We start from the raw sequence: 20,912 nt of genomic DNA, 5'->3' as shown, positions 1-20,912 counted from the left end.
AGAAGACATACTGCAGGGCAGCACTAGAAGTTTATCAAGACTTTTGACATATTAGCATTTGAAATTGAGAAAAAGCCCAACAGAAGGAGTTTTGCCGGATTTTGTGTAATCTTCAGTTTGGTAGCCCAAAAAATTGTTAAATACGTCATTTGCTCACTGAGATACAGCACAGATCCAAGATCACTTGCACACAATTAGCACAGGTCTGTAAGAAAGACCCTATATTAATTATGACCAAAAATGCAACTAATTTCTAAGTTCCCAGAGTGCTGGGAAGACTGCAAGGTGCTAATTTCATGGCTGGGTTTATGCTGCCCCTCTGTTCAAAGACAGCAGCTTCAGAGTCTCATGGAGTGAAAAACTCATTCCAAAGTAGAAGGATCACCTGCCAAAAGTATTTTTACTATCATCCCTTCACACAACTCCTAAGGACAAAAGATAAACCAGGGACCTTGAGGACTTCTCCCACTAACAGTGTTTCAGGCCAGGGACCCAAGAGAGCAAGCATATTTACAGGGGTTCTCCAAGGGAGGTGCCCATATAATGTTTCTACAATATGGATCTCACAAGCAACTTTTCTTCTTCACAGCCCACTCTGGGTCACAGGCACAAAGATTTGAAACATCAGTATTGGGGAAACCCCAGGATACCAAACCACCTTCTCCCCAACATTTTGAAGCTGTACTGAACAGCTGCCACCAGTGTGGAAGAATCACATCTCCTGTTTGGTGGGGACATAGTTCCCCACCATGGGAATCCCAAACAAGTTGTCCACCTAAGCAGAACAGCCTGTCCAGACTCAGCAGGCTTCTTCCAGCCCCCAGGATTGTTCATTACTTTAGACTGGTACAGATTAATCATTCTGGCATTTAAACAATGTAATAACCAGACTCAGTGTAAAAGATAACCCTCACATGCTCAATTGCTTTCAGGTGGGCCACAGTAAAGCTATGGCAAGAAGCAATATCCTCCAAAAGAAGATCCTGTGCCATGGGTTTTGGCAGCTGTATATTTTAACATTATTAACATTATTTCAGAGTAGCACTATGGAACAGGGGATATTATTCATGCTTTTGGCTTATCAGTGCTATACACAAGAATTACATGAAGTTAGGTGTACCAGCTAATTATAGCAAAGCCGTTTAAAGGGTGCAGGTGTAGGGCAGCAATGGAGGAGGTATCAGAGGGGCTGAAATACTCCACACATGCTGCACTGTCAAGAGGGAGATCATGCTAATTGGTCACAGACAAAATATCCAAGTGTGCACACATCCTTGTTAGCTGAGAACTGCTCCTGCATGCACATTTATTCTTGGTAAAGCGGATGTTTCTGCTGATGTTTCTGTTCCTGACTCTCACGAAATCCAGTGAGTCAAAGCAATCAAGCTTTATTGGGACAGTGATAAAACTAAGGCTAATTCATACCCTAAAACCACTGAGATCTGCAGCAGTGTCTAACACTGTTACATGTGTGATCATAAAGACAACAGCATAAGCCAAAATAAACCCCAGAAAATTTTGAACTAAAGATCCTGCGGTTGTTTTTGACCAGCAGACAGCAGAACACTATTTTTCTGTGCTGCAAAGCTCCACCAGACTGACAGTTTCCATTGACCTACAAAAGTACCTTGAAAATTGCAAGTTTAACTCTGTTTATCGAAGGAATGAGGCTAACTTGCTGTTATCTCCAGTTTCAGTTCAAGAACAAATTCTGGGGTTTGTTCAGTGGGCTGAACTTTAAAAAAAAATAAATGAAAGGGTTCAACTGGATTAGCTGACATTTCACCTATAAGGAAGTAAGAGGTGAGTCATGGAAGAAAAGCAATTCATTAGTGGCCCACTCTATCTGTGGGAGAAAAACAGCCTCTGCTTTAGCTGCAATTTATAATCCCATCTCCTTTTGCAGCTTAGAGTGGCACAGGCTCCCCAGAAAACACAAAGAAATGGGGACAGGAGGGGAATGTCCTCATAGGACATTTTGCTTCAGGCAGCAAAACAGCCATAATCCTGTTTTCCTCACTTCCTTAGGCAGTGAACAAAAAAAAAAAACCCTGTATTTGTTAGACTGTTCATTTCCCATGTGCAAAAGTTGCTCCCAGCTCCCATGGTTCATTACAGGATTGATTTCTTGTATCTGCTTCTTCTCATGCCACACTCACCTGTGTCAGCACCCATCTCAGAGGCATCAGCAAGAGCCAAAACCATTGTATTTCAGGAAATCTTCCCAGCCCATATCGTGTGGGAATGGAGATGGCCAGGACTCGACTCACCTCCTGCATGCAGGTCTGGAGCTGCCCAACAGCAAATAAAGGATTACAGTAATTCTGAAGCTGTGTGGTTTGGACAATTCATGTGCACGTTTTCTCTCTCCCATCCCTCTAAACTCTTCCAGGTCAGGGGTGATCACCCTTTATCACTCCTCACTCCCTTCAGCCCAGCTAGGAGGTTTGTGTGGTCCTCCACATCTATCCACAGTCACATGAGACCAAACATTGCCAACAGGGGATTTTGTGGAGAGAAATTTTATGCTCAATCATTAACAGAATATTAATAGTATTTAAAAAGTTTTAAAGTGACCAGAGCCCAATATGATTTTCATCACTGGGCAATGCTTCTAAGGCAGTGCCCAAGACCACAGGAAAGATGATGATTCCCAAAACTGGATGTTGGAGGGGAAAAGAAATTTCCATCCCTGTTCTAAAAAATTATACTGTGCATATGTCCCTTGATAACAACTGCACAATTATTTCAATGCTGCTGCTGCTGCTATCTCTTGTCATCAACCTAATGGAAGACAGACACATGAAATCAATTCAAAAAAACAAACTAAAGGGGATGCACTTCACAGTTTAAGTCAATAAAGGTGATTCTAGGGCAAAAACTTCATTACTTAGAACTTAGCAGATCAAAGGACATTGTTTTTTTGATGTCAAATTGAGAAAGTCAGGCTCAGGAAAGTCCCTAAGCTTCTGCAGTAAGTAGGTAATGAATCTTTTATGATCATCATTCTTACTTGAGGTTCTGGGATTTCATGCAATTATTCTTTTAACAAGCTAAAAATGTGGACTTTCCTGATACTTAAGCTTCTCCCCAAATATTCCCCAAGGATAACTAAGCCTGAACATAGAAGGAAAGGGCCCATGGACCTGCCTTCTGGCAGGTCACTCGGATGCAAATCATTGTTCAAACCACGGTCCATCTATCCCCCTGCAAACATACACCCCTTTCTCAAGAAAAGGAAAAAGGAAATCTGCAAAGGCACAGAATTCAGTGTTTACACAAAAAGGAACTGTCACCACATCAGATTCAGAGGCCACGGAGGTTTGCATTTGTCTGCTCCATGGAAAGCTTCAACTTGATGTCTCTAGGCAGCCATCTGGTTTCCACAGGAGCTGCCCTGGTTCTCATTGCAGCACACAGACACCAACTGAACTCTGCTGACAGAGAGCCCTTCACCCCAAAAACCTGTCCAGTCACTTCCATCCCCCAGGTGCAAGGCACCTGTGTGGTCCATCAAGGCTTTCTTCCCACCTCTAGAGAAAGAGGATGAAACTCAGAGGCTGAGCTCAGCCTCCCAGCCAGTAAGCTCAAGGGCAGTGGAGAGAGAGCAGGCAACAGAATAGTGGCAGATGACACCCCAGCTACATCAGCAGCTGAGGAGGTATGGCCCCAGGCACAAACCTCATGGATAGGCCTTCAAAGACATTTTCATCAAGACATCATCCCAGCAATTCCCACCTCCTTGTGACTGAGTGTCTATTTTTGCAGCTCTTGCCTCATCTTCTCCCTCAACCTTTTGGTTTTTGTTCAATATAATAGAAGGTTTGGAGTTCAGGCCTGCCCTAAGGTTTCCCTATGACAAGACACGGTCCCTACTTGTACTACGAAAACCCCCAAGAAATAATTAATAGTTATTACTTAGAAAAGATCTAATCTGAACTTGAAACCAGTGATTTAGCAAGAAACGACCCACAGCCTGGAATTATCTAGCATGCCTAGTCCAACAGCTTGTTTTTTTTTTTTAATTTTTTAATTATAACTTGAGAAGCTGGACAACCTCAAATATCAGCCTATGGTGGCATTTCCAGACCACAGAAAAAAGTCAACACCTTGCAGACCACTTTCACACACACTACCCCAGCCTGAACAGCAAAGGGGGACAAAGCAGCACAGATAGTTCCCTCTCCCCTTGTTGACATGACAGGAGATCCCTATTGAAAAGCACATTCCACTAGCATGAAAGGCAGCCTGAGTCAGAGGAATGGGCAGCTGGGTGACACTGCCCTTTTTTAGCTGGTCTAGATGGACAGGAGGAAGGACACGGGCTTAACACGAAGCAAGCAGCTTCCAAGGAGGAAAAGACTGACAACTTCTTCTAAATAACTTCAACAGGCAAGCAAATAACCAGGAAAAACAAACGCGTGGACTTCCCACCTCACTCTAAAAAGCTGACAAAATCTTACTTCCCCTTCTTGCCTAAGCCTCGTGTTAAAAGAAGACAAGTTTTAGTTCTTTGCTCCCTTGAAAGGGAAGCAAACAGTTCTGCCACACAAGCTCTGCATTGCAGGGCATCAACACAGAAGATGCCACATGAAGCTGAGCTTCTCCCAGGGTGTTGGGTCTTGTCCTTCAGACAACTCTGTTTGCCTGTTAGCACTGACGGAGCTTTCCCCAGAACGGTGCCCAATATCCCTGTGGTGAGAATGGGATGGGGGCCGAAGGGGAGCAGAGACAAACAGATGCAGTCATGAATTGTGTTCTCTGTTCCTGAAGCTCTGAAGCTTCTCACATGACAAGCTTCAAAACTGTGGTTTTAAAATCAAAGGTTTTGCCATGTGATAAAAGTCAAGACAAATTAGGTTTGACAAGACCCTCTTTTAAAGGTCAAAATTTGATTTGTGAGTCACTGGCTGGGGAAGCAAAGTGATTCTCCTCCAGAAGCAGGACCAGGAACCACAATTCCTGCTGTGACTCAGACCTGAGGCAATGAGGTCAGTCAGGGTCCACAGAAAGAATTTCTAGTGGACTGCCATTTCAAATGAGAATTTTTCCTCTAAATACAACAAGGATTTTTCAGATCCAGGTGCCAGTGCACAGAAAAAGCATAAACTGGGGTCCTCCAAGAGTGCCAGCACCTACTTCTCTCTGGAGAGTGTCAGCCCTGGAAAAAAGACCTCCTTCCCACCAGAAGCTGGCACCCATCACACAGCAGTCTGCACACACAGCAACAGCAACTCTGGCAGGCAGAGATCACCAGCCCTGCAGGACCAGCTGATTCCCCAGTCCAACACCAAATACTTCCAGCCCTCATAGACCCTGCAAGCCTGCATACAAATACACTTCTTTAGTGAAATAAATTGAGCCAGTTCTGATATGAGGAAGATTAAAGCCTCAATTTAAGTCTGGTATCAGGAAGAAACACAATGCACATCCATTTTAATTTAAAAATCTCTGTCCACAGAGCTCTGTTAGAACCTGTGTCTTGAAAAATTTTGGTTCTGGCAGTGGCCATGTAGACTATTAGTATCTGTGAAGTGTAATTTTCCTGCAGACCATCTATGCTATAGTTGCATACTAATGGTGCTTGTACTTCCCTCCTTATAAAACCCTTCTGGAATTTGTCCTTCTTCCAATACCCTGGCTGACAGCTCACACACTGAATACATAATCCTGCCTGTGACAAAGTTTAAATTGTTCATGAGGGAGTAAATCTGGGATGATCTCTGTTTGTTTTCATGTACATATGAAATACAAAAGGAACAGAATAAAAAGGAGGCTGCTTTGGTTCCAGAACCAGAGCTCTCCTCAACAGACAGGTTCAGCTGCTTTTCATGTTTCAACCATTGACAGATGTAAATACCCACTTTACACCATGGGATTTGACCTCCCCCATGGGCATTAATATGCCCAAGGTCTTGCAAGGGATCTTCTTTGGTCAGCCAGTAACCATAATACAGTCTGCTTTTGTCAAATCCTTTCCTAGTTTACAGGCTGCCCTGAGCATGGAGGTTACTCTTCTCTTGCAAGGAGGAGGACTCTTCACACTGCTTTCCCATCATTGCTAACAGAGCCCATTTTTCTCCAAGGACAAGCAACATAAATTCCTCCCCACTCTTCAGTGTCTTGCTCCCTCGGTACTTCACACAGAGCAACAATCACAAGAAAATCAATTTCCATGAACTTTCTGGTTTATTGGTTTCATATGTCTTTCAATACAAATCTCTCCTCCTCTGTTTTTCTGTGGTTTGGGTTTGTTGTTTTTTCTAATAAGAGTTCACCCGATGGGATGCTGGAAATCCTCAAAGGAAACACAAGAGTGGGATTGTGAGAAGTGATGCAGAAGCACAAACAGAGCAGGATGTTTCTTGTTCAAAGCTGTCAATTCTTCCCTTTGCAATAAGAAGCTCATCATCATCCAGATGTAAACAAGGAAAGAAAGTCTAGCCATCTTCTCCTGAAGAAAAGCATTCAAAAACCATACAGTAGGCAAAAAAATCACAGATTTGATCAGTAAAATTGCAGGTAACAGCAGGTAATCACTTGGGCAACACTTTGAAATGCTCACAGCCCAGCACTAGAAAGCAGGGGTGCAAATGACCTAGCAGACACTGTGACCCCACAGGGAAGCTGGGAACCGATCTTTGATTGCTCTGGGCAAGTGCCTCTTCAAAGACTGAGAAAAACGGCACATTTCTTCTTTCCAGTCTGCCCCCTCACCTTGCCCTTCCTCCAAGGCAGAGAGCTGCATTACTCAAGAGTGGACATGGACTCTCAGACACAGGGTCTTCCTACTGCCTGCTCACTTTTGACCGAAGCAGCCTTCATGCTGTTCAACCCTGAAGCAGGCTTAGTATTTCCAGCCCAATGGAGCCATCCATGCATCCACCAGTGTCACTCCACCCATGACACAGGAGCAGTAAGACCACACCACCAATACTGCTCATATGTGGGTATCCAGGCCACAAAGACAAATTTTATCTCTATGAAAAAGCCTAATTATTTTTACTTGGAGTAAAAGTGAGAAGAAGATGTCTTCACAGCCAAGACTAAAGACTCATTGCTGTAGCTCTGCTTTAATCATACTGGACCGTAAAAGATTGTAGAACTTCTGGCTAAAATTTCAAGTCTTTAGCTACAGTAATTAGAAATTGTTATAATTCCCCTGTGTAATTTAGTCTCAAGAATAAAACTTCATCTCAAAGCACGAGCAGCTCTGACAGACCGGCATCTCTGCTATGGTGAGAGCCCAGAGAAAAATGCTTCATTCTTTCACTTTCTTGCATGTGTCAAGAAACGCAGCCTCAGCTGCAAAGTGCTACCAGCTGCTTATTCTCCAAAATAAAACTTTATTTTTAGCCTAAGCACTCACTCAGGATCTGTGTGAGTATTGCAATTAAGCTCTCACGCCCATTGAAAGCTCTGTCAAACCTGCAGCAGATGACAAATAACGCTGCAGGCTCCAGCACAGGGGACAGTCCGTACAACAGCCTGTACAATCACCACCTGTTCAGGAACAATGAGAGCAACTCTGCCAAGGGTCAGGAGCACCAAGTTTAAAGCTGGATTTTAAGCAGATGGAGGGAGAATCTCTTACAACAAACAATTGCCAAAACTCAGTTTCCAGCAAGCTCAGGGAGGTTGTACTATCTCCCTCTCTGGAGACATTCAAAACCCACCTGGACACGTTCCTGTGTCACCTGCTCCAGCTGACCCTGCCTTGGCAGGGTATTGCACTGGATGATCTCCAGAGATCCCTTCCAACCCAAACTATTCTGTGATTGACAATGTACAACCAACTGGGGAGTTGGAATTTGATGATTTTTAAAGTCCCTCCCAATTGAAGCTATTCTATGATCCTGTGTTCCACACCCAGCATTGTCTCCATGGCAGTGTGGAAGGTTTGACAGTACCTGAGCTGCCATGGATCCTACACAGCACCAGCCTTGGCACATGCTGCTCCATCCCCGAACCAACGCACGAGTGATCCTGGCAGAGAAGCAACGTGTACAGAAACAAGGAGTTTTCCCACAAGCCAGTGAACTGAGAGTGGGGCTGACAAGAGCAGAGGCTGCTTAGGGGAAGTCTGGACAGCAGGGCCAGGTGAAGGATGTGGGATCAGGCTGGAGGAGTGGCCATGAGCTGTGAGATCCACACTCTTGAGCCCTGGCCTGCCCTGGTCTGCAAGGAAAGGCAGCGTCTACACTACCTCACACTGCACCACACAATTCCAGTCCTAAACACAGGTTAATGATACAACACGAAATAGGACAATGGTTTGGGCAAACAGAGAGTGCTCAAATTTCACTCCCTCACAGAAACCTGTCTTTGCAGCTGGGGAGGTGACACACCACTCCTGTGCCTGTCTGATGAGGACTACCTGTACTCTGCCGCTATGCACTTGCTCATGCTGCAGGAGAATTTTAAGTTGTTGCTAGGCTGCACAAAGCAGTCTCTTATTTTTATCACATGCCTGTTTATTCTTGTAGAAAAAGAGACAGCAAACAGCAATCCAAGGCATCCTCAAAATGCTTGTTTGCTTGGCTCTACTTTCTCATCAGACAGTCCAAAGCTTCTTGGCCATCTGCATATACACCTCTGCACCCAGACAGACCTTTCCTTGCTCCTTCAGAGGTACAATGTGAAAGCATGAACAGAGACTCAAAATCCATATTACAAACTATTTTTCAGTTATTCCAAATAAATTTAAGGTAATTTTGAAAAGGATATTAATAATCATTTCAAAGCTGTTTCCTACTGGTTTAATATAGCTGAGTAGCTGATTTGTAACAGCCAGCAGGCTAAACCATACCCACTTCATCAGGAAACATCTCCCTGCGACTTAGCACTTATTTTTGCACCCCTGACATTTACCAATACAGCATTCCCCTCCTCAGCATTTAATGTTAACACTTTCATTGACAAGGAATGCAGGCTGGGTCCATGCAGACACCAGACAAGACGAGATCAGTTGTGGTGCCTGGTGAAGCAGCCCCGCTGGCCCTGGACATGGATCCCACATCAGGAGGAAACCACCACGGCCAGCCCCTGTCCTGCCAGGAGCAGAGCAGGTCAGCTTTCCTGGCAGGCCAGCTGTCACCCATACCTCAGCATCCTCCAGGACAATCACTCCCTCTGTGCTCCTGGTGCTGCAGTGCTATAGCCTGAAACCTTCACCCAGCGCTGGAATAACTTCACATTCCCATTACAAAATTCCAGGTTCTATCATAATTATAGCAACATAGAGCTATTTATCCCACAGAAAGGGTTTATTATTTGCTAGACTTGGCATTTGTCCTTTCCTGACACTGAGTGAACCTCCTGTGCCTAAGCAAGCTCTCCAAATTGAATCTTTTACAGCTGCACATAAAGCTTTGAAAAGCCTATCTTCTGAAGTGACTGTCTGACTCCAGAGGACATCCTAAGCTCCATTTTAATCTCCACATTTTTCTGCCACTCATACATCACTTAAGCATCAGCACACAGCTGGAGACAAAAGACCAACCTCATGCTGACGGGACCTTGCTGTTCAATAGGAAGGCCTGGCACTTGAGCTGACAGTTTTACTGCAGCAATACTCACCTGGCATTAGATATTAGCACATTTCTTGCTCCACCAGTAGCTGGAGGCAACTACCCTTGTGCTGTCATGGGCACAGTGCTGGGTACATGTTTTCACTTGTCTGGCAGCAGCATCCACAGCCCCTGAATACATGACTTTGCTGGGCACTGTCATGCCTGCTGTTGTCACAGCCTCCAAAGGTCTCCACCATGGGCATGCAGAGCTGGGGCTAAGCCACATGTGAGGCCACTGTTTCAACAAGCAACCCCCTCTGCGTGTAGTCCACAAGCTTCCCCATTCAGCAGCACAGCCCAATCCTCCCCTCTCAGTGCCTGATGGCCTCAGCATCTAACCCCAGAACAGCACTCAGCTTGAAATGACTCTTAATAACCCACACAGGAGCTAAAAGGGAACTACAGAAGAGTAAAATCAGGAGGAATATCAGCTGAAGTTGGGCGTTTCTAATTGATTAAATTTAACTTCATATCATCTGTACCTTCTGGTGCTCTGGCTGGGCCCCAACTTGTTTCTTAAGGGCATTCTAAGAAGAATTTGTTAGTGGAGCTTTTTCCTTCCCCTACAACTAACTCTCCTTTAACAGTAATACAGAGCCACAAGGATTTCAGTCCAAAATCCTGCAAAAAGACATCAGACAAAAATAAGCATTAAATAATAACTGGGAATTATTTTTTCTTTTAGAGAAGTCAAGGCATCAATATCCCATATCTATGAAAACTGAGAAAAGAAAAAACCCTGAAACCCAAGAGGAGCTCAGAAGAAAACCAATGCTCCAGAGCAGCAACAGCAGCCCAAGCCACCCCTGTGAGCATCCTCTGTGGGGGGCTGTGACTGTTCTCCAACCTATTGCTCACCTGGAACCTAACTGCACTGCTAAGGAAGGCCAAGCTTACCTTTACAATGGTGACTCCTGTTGGCCACTCTCTCTCCCTGCTAACACTAATCATTAGTGGTGTTTTTTCCCTGCTGTTGGGGGCAGCATTAATTGCCTCCCAAACCGCTGTCACTAATTGGCCTCAGTGCCCTTATTAAACCAAAACTGGGTGACAAATTGTTTGCACTCCTCCTGGACATTGATCAAACAGTCTCAAGCACACTCTCAGCAAGCAGATGCTTTCTGCCATGAATAAACGCATGTTTTGACTTCACATCAGCTCTTCAGAGCTGGCAGGATGCAACAACAGAAAGTCAGTCACAGACACACAGACAGGATGACTGCAACTGCAGACCAGCAAATTAGATCCTGCTGCTTCACACATCAACAAATTCAGGTGCTGGAAATTTAATGGCCAAAACACAGATGAGCAGATGCAGGGAAGATACTGTTTCCTGCAACAAGGTCTAAAGGCATTGGAAAAGTTACAGCTGAACTAGAGGGAACGCTCACAAAGTCACCAGAAATACTGCTTTAATATCAGTGTGTTACTAACATGTCAGGAGTTAGCCTGGCAGGCTGCAAGCTGTATTGAAGCTGTAGCAAAATAAAATGTTAGAAATTAATGTAAAGTCATAGAATAAATACTTTTCCTGTAAGTTTTTGAGATGCATACTAGCAAGGTACCTGCAAGAAAAAACAGTATGAGTGAGTAGCCTAGGAGAAGGCTCCTGCACCCACAGCAGTGAGAAGACGTCATGCCACACAAGCAAATGAAGCAAGAGACTGCAGAGAGGAAACTCATGAGCAGCAACCTGGAGCTCTGCCACTATGGGGTTTTAAAATCTAGCAGTTAATAAGGTCTTTGCTCTGTAACTAAATAGTACCTGTAAATAGCTTATTAAGGGCTTATTGACACACAAGATGTCCCCTTCCATCAGGCCATCCTGCCAGACTGCAGAAGAGCCTCAGCTTCACAGGATGGACAGACCAAGAGGCCATCAAAGGGATCTGTTGCCCTAACACACGTACACACTCTCCTGTTAATGCTTGTCTTACTGGAGTGTTCTGCAAAGCCCACACCCACACTTACTTACAGCCTGAGTTACTGCTAATCAGAAATTCAATGGCATCTGAAGGAGCAGCAGCAGTACACTAAAATAAAGGGGGCTGTCACCATTTTCAGACAGACGCCAAAAGGCCCATTTGTATTCACTTGCATTTCTGTGCAGTTACCCATTCACTGATGCAAAGAGTCTTCAGCATCCAGGTCCCACAGCTATCCCAAGGGCCAAAAGTACAAAAGCCCCCATTAATTAGTCCTATATGAAATGCTTATTTTAATTTTAGAAGCTATGTTTTCCCTCAGAAGTTCCCATAAAGCAGCCCCTGCACTGTACAAGCCACAAGCAACCTCTTTCCCACAACACTTGCACAGGCACAGTGCTCACACCCCAGCAGCAAAAGGTGTACTCCATCCTCTGATCCCAGTTAGGACCACAGCAGGTGCTCCAGACCTTCTGTAATTCCCGGTATCACCAACTGGTCTGTAAGTGCTGCCATCGCAGGCAGCTGCCATGGCTTCTCCCGGCCCCCAGGACAGCAGGGGTGTGCTGTGGGTGCCATGGTGTGTTAGCAGAAGGAGGATAATCAGCCCTCACTATCCTCTCAGAGTGGGGTTATCACACACACAGAGCCCCCAGCCTCAACAGCCAGCACAACGATGGCCATAGGAGTGCACTTACACTAACCAGAGCTGTTGGCCAGGAGATTCCAGTTTACCTGTAATCATGTTTACTCCAGGAAGGAGAATCCCCCTTAGCATCTCCCAGGGATTTTCTTACCTCCCTCTCCCAGTTCTGCAGGAGTGAACAGCCCGCCAGACTTCCAGGCCCTGGAAATGGCACCCTGTGGATCCATACCCAGCCCGGCTACTCCGAATGAGCCTGCTGAGCTCTCACTTTGTCCCTGACCCGCAGGGCTGATATCCCCAAACCTGACACCAGGAGATGTCTCCTGCTTCCCTGCAACCACGGGATTCCCATCCCACAGGGTCCCAGACTATTCCCGCCTGTCGAAGACGCTGCAGGGACAGCCACGGCCACAGAAATCGCACACCCGTTTCGCCAGGCGGGCCGGCGGCTCCCAGAGAGGACACGCGAGGGACCATGAGCGGCTGGGGCTGGGCTGCTCAGAGCAGGGGACAGCTGCTCCGAGCACCGGGCTGTGCTCTGCCACCGGCCCGGCACAAACCCAGCCTGGGACAGCCGGGAAAGCCCCGCTCTCTGCGAGGGGCCAGGGCAGAGCCGCCCAGCCCGGGGACCCCCGGCAGAGCCGCCCCCGCCCGGCCCGGCCCACCTGCAGCCGCTGGAGGTAGGAGGCCGGCGCGTAGCCCGTCTCGCCAGAGCCGGCGCGGGTGACGAGCCACCAGTGCTGGTTGCTGCGCTCCAGCAGCAGGAAGGTCTCTCCGGCAGCGAAGGGCAGCGAGTTGGGCTCGGCCGAGCGGAAACTATACAGGGCCCGGTACATGGCGGCGGCACCGGCACCAGCAGCACCGGCACCTCCGCCCGCCCGGACCGGACTGGTCCCGCCCCCGCCAGCCCCGCCCTCACGGTACCGCCAGCCCCGCCCCCCCGCTCGGTACCGCCCCCTGGCGGCGCGGCGGCGCCGCTCCTCCCGCCCCGCCCGTGCGGTCCGCTCCGCCGGCAGGGGGCGCCAGCGGCTCGCGCAGCGTCGCTGAGGCGGCAGCGACCCCCGGCATTTGCACCCGGGACTGACCCCCGGGACTGACCCCCAGAACTGACCCCCGAGACCGGACACTGCCCACAGGACTGACTCCCGGGACCGGACACTGCCCCCAGGACTGACCCCCGGCACCAGCACCGGGCACTGCCCCCGGGACTGACCCCCGAGGGGCCGTTCCATTAAGGTTCCAGTAAGCACTGAAGTTTCCCCGGCACGGGCCCATTTGGGTCCCTCCTCAATCACAGTTGCCTGGGTCACTGCCGGCTCCTGGGGTCACTGCTCCCTCCTACCGCCCATCGCCCACCCGCGCCTGGCCCCTCTGAGCCCCGCCGTGGCCCAGCTGGCCGCAGGCACATCACTTCCCCACTAAATCCGCCCGTCCCGGCGAGTGTCCCGAGCAGCCTCTCCCTCCTCTCGGAGTCCCATATTGGAGCACCCAGCACCACCGAGTCCCCAAATTCTTTGTGCGCCCGCCAGCCCCACCCTGGGTGCCACGGGGGCTTCCCCCAGCGAGCTGCCCTGGGACGGTTCCCCGGCACTCCCCCAGCATCGGATCGGGGCACGACCAGGGCTGGCTCTGACCTGGACACAGTGACCTGGCAAGTGCCCGTGGGGGCGTGGGACACGGCCCATCAGGCCTGGAGCTCTCCAAGGCAAGAATGGGGACAGCAGCCCCCAGTCCCATTCATCTCCTTGCCCCACTTCAGGAGAACAACCCTTTGGGACACTACCCCAAGCAGCCCAAGACCTCTGCAAGCCGCTCTCCCCACCAAGACGCCAGCAGCTTCCCTTGGTCCCTGCTGCCCAGAGATCTGAGCCCTTTTCACTGTCCCAGGGAAGTGGGTGGCAGCCCTGCAGGACATGGTCTCCCCTCCCTCTTCCCCCAGCCAGAGCTTTCTCCATGCTGCCCTAGGAACAAGACAAATTTTCCACCTGGCAAAGCCAGCACAGATAGCCTAGGGGCAGGCTGGGTGGGGACCTGGTTACAGCACCCCAGTGGGACTAGTACATAGTCCTGCAGCCAAACCCACCACAAAGACACCCCTCACCCATCCTACCCACCCCTGCCATTCTGCCAGGATGCAAGGATGCAGAGATAGAACAGTCCACAGATCCCCACTCAGTTATAAGGGAGTTTAAGTCATCCAGAAACCATTTACAACCCAATCCAACCAGTCGCAATACAATAAAAACCAGTCTTGCAGTGGTCACAACCACCTGGCTGCTCCCAGCACAGCCCACCCAGGCCTGCACTTTTCCCAGCACTGGCAGTGAGATAATTCTGGCTGATCCCAGTTATGCAGGGAGGGAGGATGGAGTGGGAGTGAGCGGTTGCCTAGACTCCCCCACTGCAGTGGGTACCAGGAATCACTGCGGTGAGATGTAGTTGGGCACACTCAGGCTGGAAAAATGGTGGGGTGCTTTGATCGGGAACTGTGAGATAAAATCTGGACTGAATTCTTCAGAAACCTTTCAGGTCTGGACTTTCTGCCTGGTCATGGTTCCTTCTAGATGCCCAGCAGGGAACAGCATGACAGTGGGCAAGATCTGGGCAGCCAGGGATCACCACTGCAGGAGATAAACCTTCCCACTTGTGGAGTCATTATTCTTGGTACCACCCACATCCCACAGGAACAGGATTCTCTGCTTGCCTGTCCCCTGCCCAGTTTGGCTGCAGTGTTCACCGTGCTGCTGTGTCCCCAGTGCAGGTGAGCCCTGGGCACTCCCTGGCACAAGCCCAGCTGTTTGTGCTGGAATAACGGCGCTTTGTTTCCACGAAGTCGGCAGCACAGGCTGTGCTGGCAGGCAGAGGCAGCTGAGGGGGATGCAGGCACCCAGCACCCACTTCCCACGTGCACAGCAGCAGCATCCCAGTCTCTTTTTCTGCTCAGCATCCCAGCTCTGCCAGACAGAGGCTGGGAAGGCTTTCCTCTGTACAGGCCCCTGCAAATCCTTCTGCATCTGGGTAGAATGCAGAACCCAGGACAAATTCCTGCTGCTGAGGGAGCCATCTTTGAATTGCAAGTGTCAGGTGATTTATATTGGACAGGGAGGGGCAACGAACAAGGCTCCTGATGCGTCACTTGCAGGTGCCTTTTAAAGCTGAGCTTGGGACCTCGGGAAGTAACACTTGCATCCCCTGTTCTCAGAGCCTTGGGGACTGGGATCACTGCAAGCTGTGAAGGGCTCAGTGCATGCATGGCAGCCCCCACACTCCTGTTTTGCTCCAGAGCTGTGGAGGGGAAGCGTTGCACAACAGCACTCATATGATTGGAACACAAACTTGCCAGCTCCACATACACTTATATAATTCTGCACCGTCTGCTCGTCAACACGTTGCAAAACAGTAGTGGGATCAATCGCTCTACTTTTAGGTATACAAATATTATTGCACTCCCACCAGCCCTCTCTGGGTGAAAAGTCATAGGGATGTGAGGTGTTGTGAGGACCCCAGGCCCACAGCTCCAGGGATGGTGTCTTCAGTGTGTCCTGAGGGGCCTGGGGGTGTCCATGGCCAGGATGGCCAGGCATAGGAATACCTCTTGGGCATGTCCCTATTTCCCAGTGTCCTGATGGCCCAACCTCACGGAAAACCTCATTAAAAGGCTGTGGATAGGATTCCTCCAATTGCATACCTCAGTATCACCTCCAGAAGATGTCACCTTTCCAACTACATCTGCTCCCTTACAGGAGAAGCCCCCAAACCAGTGCTGCCCAAGCTGGGAATGGTGCTCCCCCCGGCAGGAGCAAGCCCTGCTCCTGCCTCTTGCAAGGAACACAGTGATCCGTGCTGAGCTCGAAAACACCAGCGAAGGGCTGCTCTTTTGGCAGCCGCTTCCCCGTAGAACACAACACAGAGAAGCTGCCGGGGCAGTGGGTGGCTGTGGGACCGCTCTGTTCCGCCTGCCTGCGGGGCCGGGGTGCCCGCAGGGCTCCTTGCGCAACCCGTTCTGCACAAAGCCGGGGCTGGCTCGGGCCCAGACCCCTCCTGTGGCCAGAGGAAGGAGCAGCCAGTGCCTGCCAACAGCTGCACTTCCTAGAAACGAAGAAGACAGAAGGTCGGGAGAGTTGAGAGATGGTGGAGGGGGGGCCGGGGGATGCTGCGGGAAGGGTTGAGGCACTGCAGGTTACAGGGCGAGCAGCACACAGCCCAGCCTGCCCTGAAGCTTGTCTTCAGGAAAACAAGTTCTTTGGTTTCACACAACAGCTCCTTGTTCTTTGTTAAACTCTGCTCGCGTCCAGACCTGATGAGCCCCTTACCAACCCACGAGCTCTGTGGGCCAGCACGGCCCCTTCCCAGCTCTCCCCGCCGGGGCAGCTCTGCAGGCTCCAATGCCATACTGCAGGAACAAGCAGCTCAGGACAATGCCACTTTCTCTGCCACCAACCCAACAGCCAAACAGAAGGCATTCAGAAGGTTAGGGAAGTGGGGCACAGGGATAAGGTGCTTGGCAGCAAGAGCCCTGGGCTCCCCACACCATCCTCCCAGCCGCAGGGCTGCTGTGTGAAGGACACTCCTGGCTTCATGTCTGTCTCCAAGCACACCAATTCCTGCCTTGCTCAACACCATCCTGCTCACTCCTTTCCTCATTGCCTGTGGGAAGAACTGCAAAGCAAGGGGTTGCCTGGGGTGCAGCGGTGGATCCTGCCTCTGTGGGCTGCAGGAGCTCCTCTGCTTCTCTTTCAAAGAGAAATTGAAAAGACTCCCTGGGGCCCATGCAGCCTGTCACAGCTCAGCTGGTAGGGACTCTGCTGTGGTGCAAGCCCAATAAAGAGAAAACAGAGCCCATCACCTCATCTGGAGCTGGCAACCCAGAATGGCAGGCACCAGCCTCCACCATGAGGGGCTGCTGCCTGTGTCACCCGTTGCTGCCCATATGGTTTGTGGGGCAGGAGGGACTGGGACCATGGCCCTGCTTACATTCTTTTCATGAGGGGAGCCCTGGGCTGGTGGGTGGGTGCAGTGGGCACTGGTGAGCAGGTGACAGGTGCTGGGGTGGAGATCCCCACTGATGGAACAGCGTGCTCAGCCTGGTGGGGCCCATCTCCAGGGTTTGCTCTGCTCTCATTCAGGTGTCTGAGTTACAAGCTTCAAACAAAGGCTGCGCAACAGAGGGCTAGGGAAGGTTCTTAGCCAGCCCTCATTTCAATACAATTGAAGGAAGGTGGCTTTGTGCCCAGCCAGGGACACAAGCCATTCATTCCCTGTCCCCTCTGCCCTGCCCTACATGACTCCAAGGCTTGGGCACCATTGGAGATGGCCACAGAGCAGTGCAGAACCCCCACCCTGTGCCAAGGATGGATCCATGCACAAGATGGACAGACAGTTGCCCCCAGACCCACTACAGCATCACCAGTTTTGTTAGCCTCCACTTACACAAACTTAAGTCCACCACCATTAGAAAGAGGGAAGGCACAGCTGCTGGGCCACACACAGAGGCATCAGGGCACAGGGTCCCTCTGCCCCAGTGCGCTGAGAGCCACCATGTCCCCTGTGCCTTGGGTCTGAGCCCTTTGCAGGCCCAGGGCCACAAGGTGAACCATTCTCCCCTGGGCAGGGAGCACAGAAACTTCAGGCTGCTGCCCTGTGAGATGTCACTGCTTGGCCACAAGGAAATACTTTGTTCTGTCTCCATAAAAGGCATTTGTGTGTCCCTCCCCACTGGCACAGACCCAGCTCAGGGGAAGAAGTCCAGCAGCTACTCAAGAGACCGCAGCACAGGATGGCGACAGTGCAGGAACAAAGGTGCCCTCTCCTCGAGCAAAGCCAGGTGCTGTCCCCTGCCTCTTCTTGCTTCTGCCCTGCCCAGCCCCAGTGCCAGGGAGACCACCTACCAAAACATCCTAGCAGGTCCACAGAGTGCCACTCACCCCCTATCTCAGTCCCCAGTGCCCTGCCAGCCAAGCAGAGCTCAATTCACTGGAGAAACTGGTGCCAGCTGCAGGAATGTGTTTCATCTCTAGCCAGCTGATGCATGGCAATTCCCATCATCCACCCCAATTTTGGGCTGGAAGTGACCTATTTATCTAAGGCAAGCTCCCACAAGCCTGGGGCTGGGGCAGCGTCTTCCAGGGGCAGCCACAGGAAAGCAGGAGCAGGTGCCTAGGGGCCTGGACCCAGCCAGGCCAGACCACATGCTGTCTCTCCCCCAGCCCCTGCAAAGCCACTGGTGGAAGGTCAGGCACAGCACACTGCAGCCATCCTGGGCAATGGTCCTGCTAGGGCAGGGCTGGCAGGAAAAGGTGGGTCTTCTCCAAGCATCAGGAAGCAGACAGGGAGGAGACCAGACACAGGGGAGCCTTGAGGAACAGGGACGTGTGCTCAGCATTGTCCTCCCTGGAGCAGAGGCTGCAGAAACTACAGAGCAGGGGGGTGTCTGCCAGGGCACAGGCTGTCCCAGCTCCTGTCCCCCACCCCAGCAGCAGGGCTGCTCCGTGGAGGTGCCTCTCCCATGGTGCAGGGCTCCCCAGGACACGAGGGAACCAGCCTAGCTGCCCTTTCCCAGTGCTCTTGCTGGCACAGCCAGCACAGAGGAAAGCTCACAGCCCGAGGAGGACCAGAGCTCAGAGCATGTACAGGAACAAAAAAAAGCCTTCGAGTCTCTTCCTGAGCACAACTGCTGATCTCCCATGATTCCATCACTCTGTCCTTTGCCATGGTCCGACAGGCAGGTGACCACAAACACCCTCCCCAATCCCAATCCCTGTTCATCCCATTTCTGTCCTCCAAGAAGCCCAGGCACAGGGCTGGGGGGGCCATTTACAGGGACTGTGGGAGCACCATTCCCAGCCCAGCATGTTGGCAGTTACACAGCTGCCTTTCCACAAACAAGGAACTGCTTGGAGGGATGTGTGCAGAACAGCATGGAAGGAAAAGAAACCTGCTGTTGAACTTTGCAAGATAGTATGCCGTTCAGAGGTACTTGCACGCAGGTTTCCCCTTTTTTAACCTTCAAGGATGTGGTGCAAGGAAGGGATTTTTCCTCCTGATGGTTTGCTGTTACATACCTCAAAGAAACTACTGAGAAAAGTCTTATCTGTTCCTGCTCCCCCACTCCCAGCTGCTGCAGCCCAGGAAGCTCCCAACCACATTGTTGCTTTGGAGCCCTGGCACAGCACCTCTTAATCCTCAGACAATATTGGCAAAAGGATTTTAGCAGTGCTGGCCTGAGCCCACAGGGACAGATCCCTCCGCCTTCCTTTAGCAGCACCAATTGCACTTGAGGGTTTGCTATTATTCTATATGGACCCCACAGTGCTCCAGGTCTGGATGCTGACATCAGACTGCTCAAAGTGTGTCTAGACTGAGCTTACCCTGCTGGCAGTGTTTCTGCAGCTCCCTGCCTGTACCAGGGGCCGTGTCTGCAGGCTTGTTCTGGAGGCAGCTTGCACCAGAGCAAATGCGATTGTTCTCATCGGATTTTATGAATTCCCTCCAGAGTTCCTACGTAACCACAAGTACATTGGGGGACTTTATCCCTGCTAATTTCAGACTACAAAGTCAAATCATGTATCAGCTGAATCTGCACAGGAAGGCTTATTCATAAGTAGCAGCAATGAGAGGCGACTACAGTGCCTGCCAAGAGACTTGTCATTAGCTCATTAGCAGAGGACATCACATTCTAAACCAAAGAACTGAAAAGGAAACATCACCTTGCAGCCATGGCCCCTCTCCTTGTGCTGGGCACATCTTGGGAAACAACAGGCAGGAGTGCTGTTCATCAATGCTGAAGGCATTTTGCAGTTGAGATACGAAGAATAAGTAGCCCCATCCTCCCTCCTTGTCCAAGGCCTTTTGCAGGCAGTGCCAAGAGTGGCTCACAGGGCCCTGTCAGCTGCACTCACCACTGGAGTCTCACCCAGAAGCAACACACAGCCTGTTCAGCTGGACAAACCCATCTCCAGACACAACAGCCCATGTACTGGCATAAAATACTGAGGTGACTGCAAGATGTACAAATACCTGTTTAAAACCAACATCAGTTGGTGCCTGAACACTCTGTGAAACAACACAAACCTGAACAAAAACCAAACAAAAAAACCCCACCCACAAACTCATGTATAAGCAAAGGTAAAAACTTCTTTAAAAAGTACAAAGGAGCACAGGAGAACCATCAGACAGTTTTTGATCAGGAGATCTGGATAGCAGCTGCTGGGGAATATGAAACAGAAGCTACAGGAGTATGGCCAACTGAAGAGGGTGACCTTCCACAAGCAGATCTGCAGCCTTCCTGCCACATCCCACTTGTCTCCTAAGCAAGGCTGCAGGCAAAGTATGGGCCAGGGAGATGATGCACCTGACTCTGCTGCACAAGCTGACTCCTTCATTCTGATTAACAAGAACTTCCCCACTCTTACCTCAGCACTTCCACACCCATTTTTTTCTTGCACTATCATGATGACGTACAAACCTCTCAAAGGGAGAAGTCCTGTATCTAAAAGTGGTTAGATAAATGGTTCCTCTTATCAGAACCATTGGTTTAGTTACTCTATTTTTCAGTTACTCACTACCCTCTCACTTTCTTATGCTTCTTTCCTCTCAGTTTGTCCCAAGTAAGGTTTTAAGCTGCTTAAGGTACTTTTCAGGCTTGGCATCTCTGCCCTGGTTGCTGCTGTTGCAGCTATTCCTGTACAAGTTTTGCATGTTTTGCCTCAGCTTAGGTTAAATAACATCTACAGCTTTCCAGAAATAGGCTACACAGCATAAGATACAGTT

At 50.0% G+C, this 20,912-nt stretch overlaps 1 protein-coding gene across 3 annotated transcripts in view; it reads right to left on the bottom strand.

Annotated features, from left to right (window-relative positions):
• The window catches only part of NCKIPSD (NCK interacting protein with SH3 domain), a 48,495-nt gene extending 35,453 nt beyond the window's left edge, over positions 1–13,042 (bottom strand). For 2 of the 3 annotated variants that reach the window (XM_058844776.1, XM_058844777.1), the window contains exon 1: positions 12,809–13,042. In XM_058844776.1, the coding sequence (XP_058700759.1) occupies positions 12,809–12,979 (171 nt within the window). In that variant the 5' untranslated portion in view covers positions 12,980–13,042. The remainder of the gene's footprint in view (positions 1–12,808) is intronic. The other variant, XM_058844778.1, reaches the window with a different exon arrangement.
• Positions 13,043–20,912: the final 7,870 nt, after the last annotated feature.

The sequence above is a fragment of the Poecile atricapillus genome, chromosome 9, assembly GCF_030490865.1.
Source record: "Poecile atricapillus isolate bPoeAtr1 chromosome 9, bPoeAtr1.hap1, whole genome shotgun sequence".
Classification (NCBI taxonomy): domain Eukaryota; kingdom Metazoa; phylum Chordata; class Aves; order Passeriformes; family Paridae; genus Poecile; species Poecile atricapillus.
The sequence above is the reverse complement of the archived record's forward strand: the minus strand, read 5'-3'. Positions and strand labels throughout refer to the sequence as shown.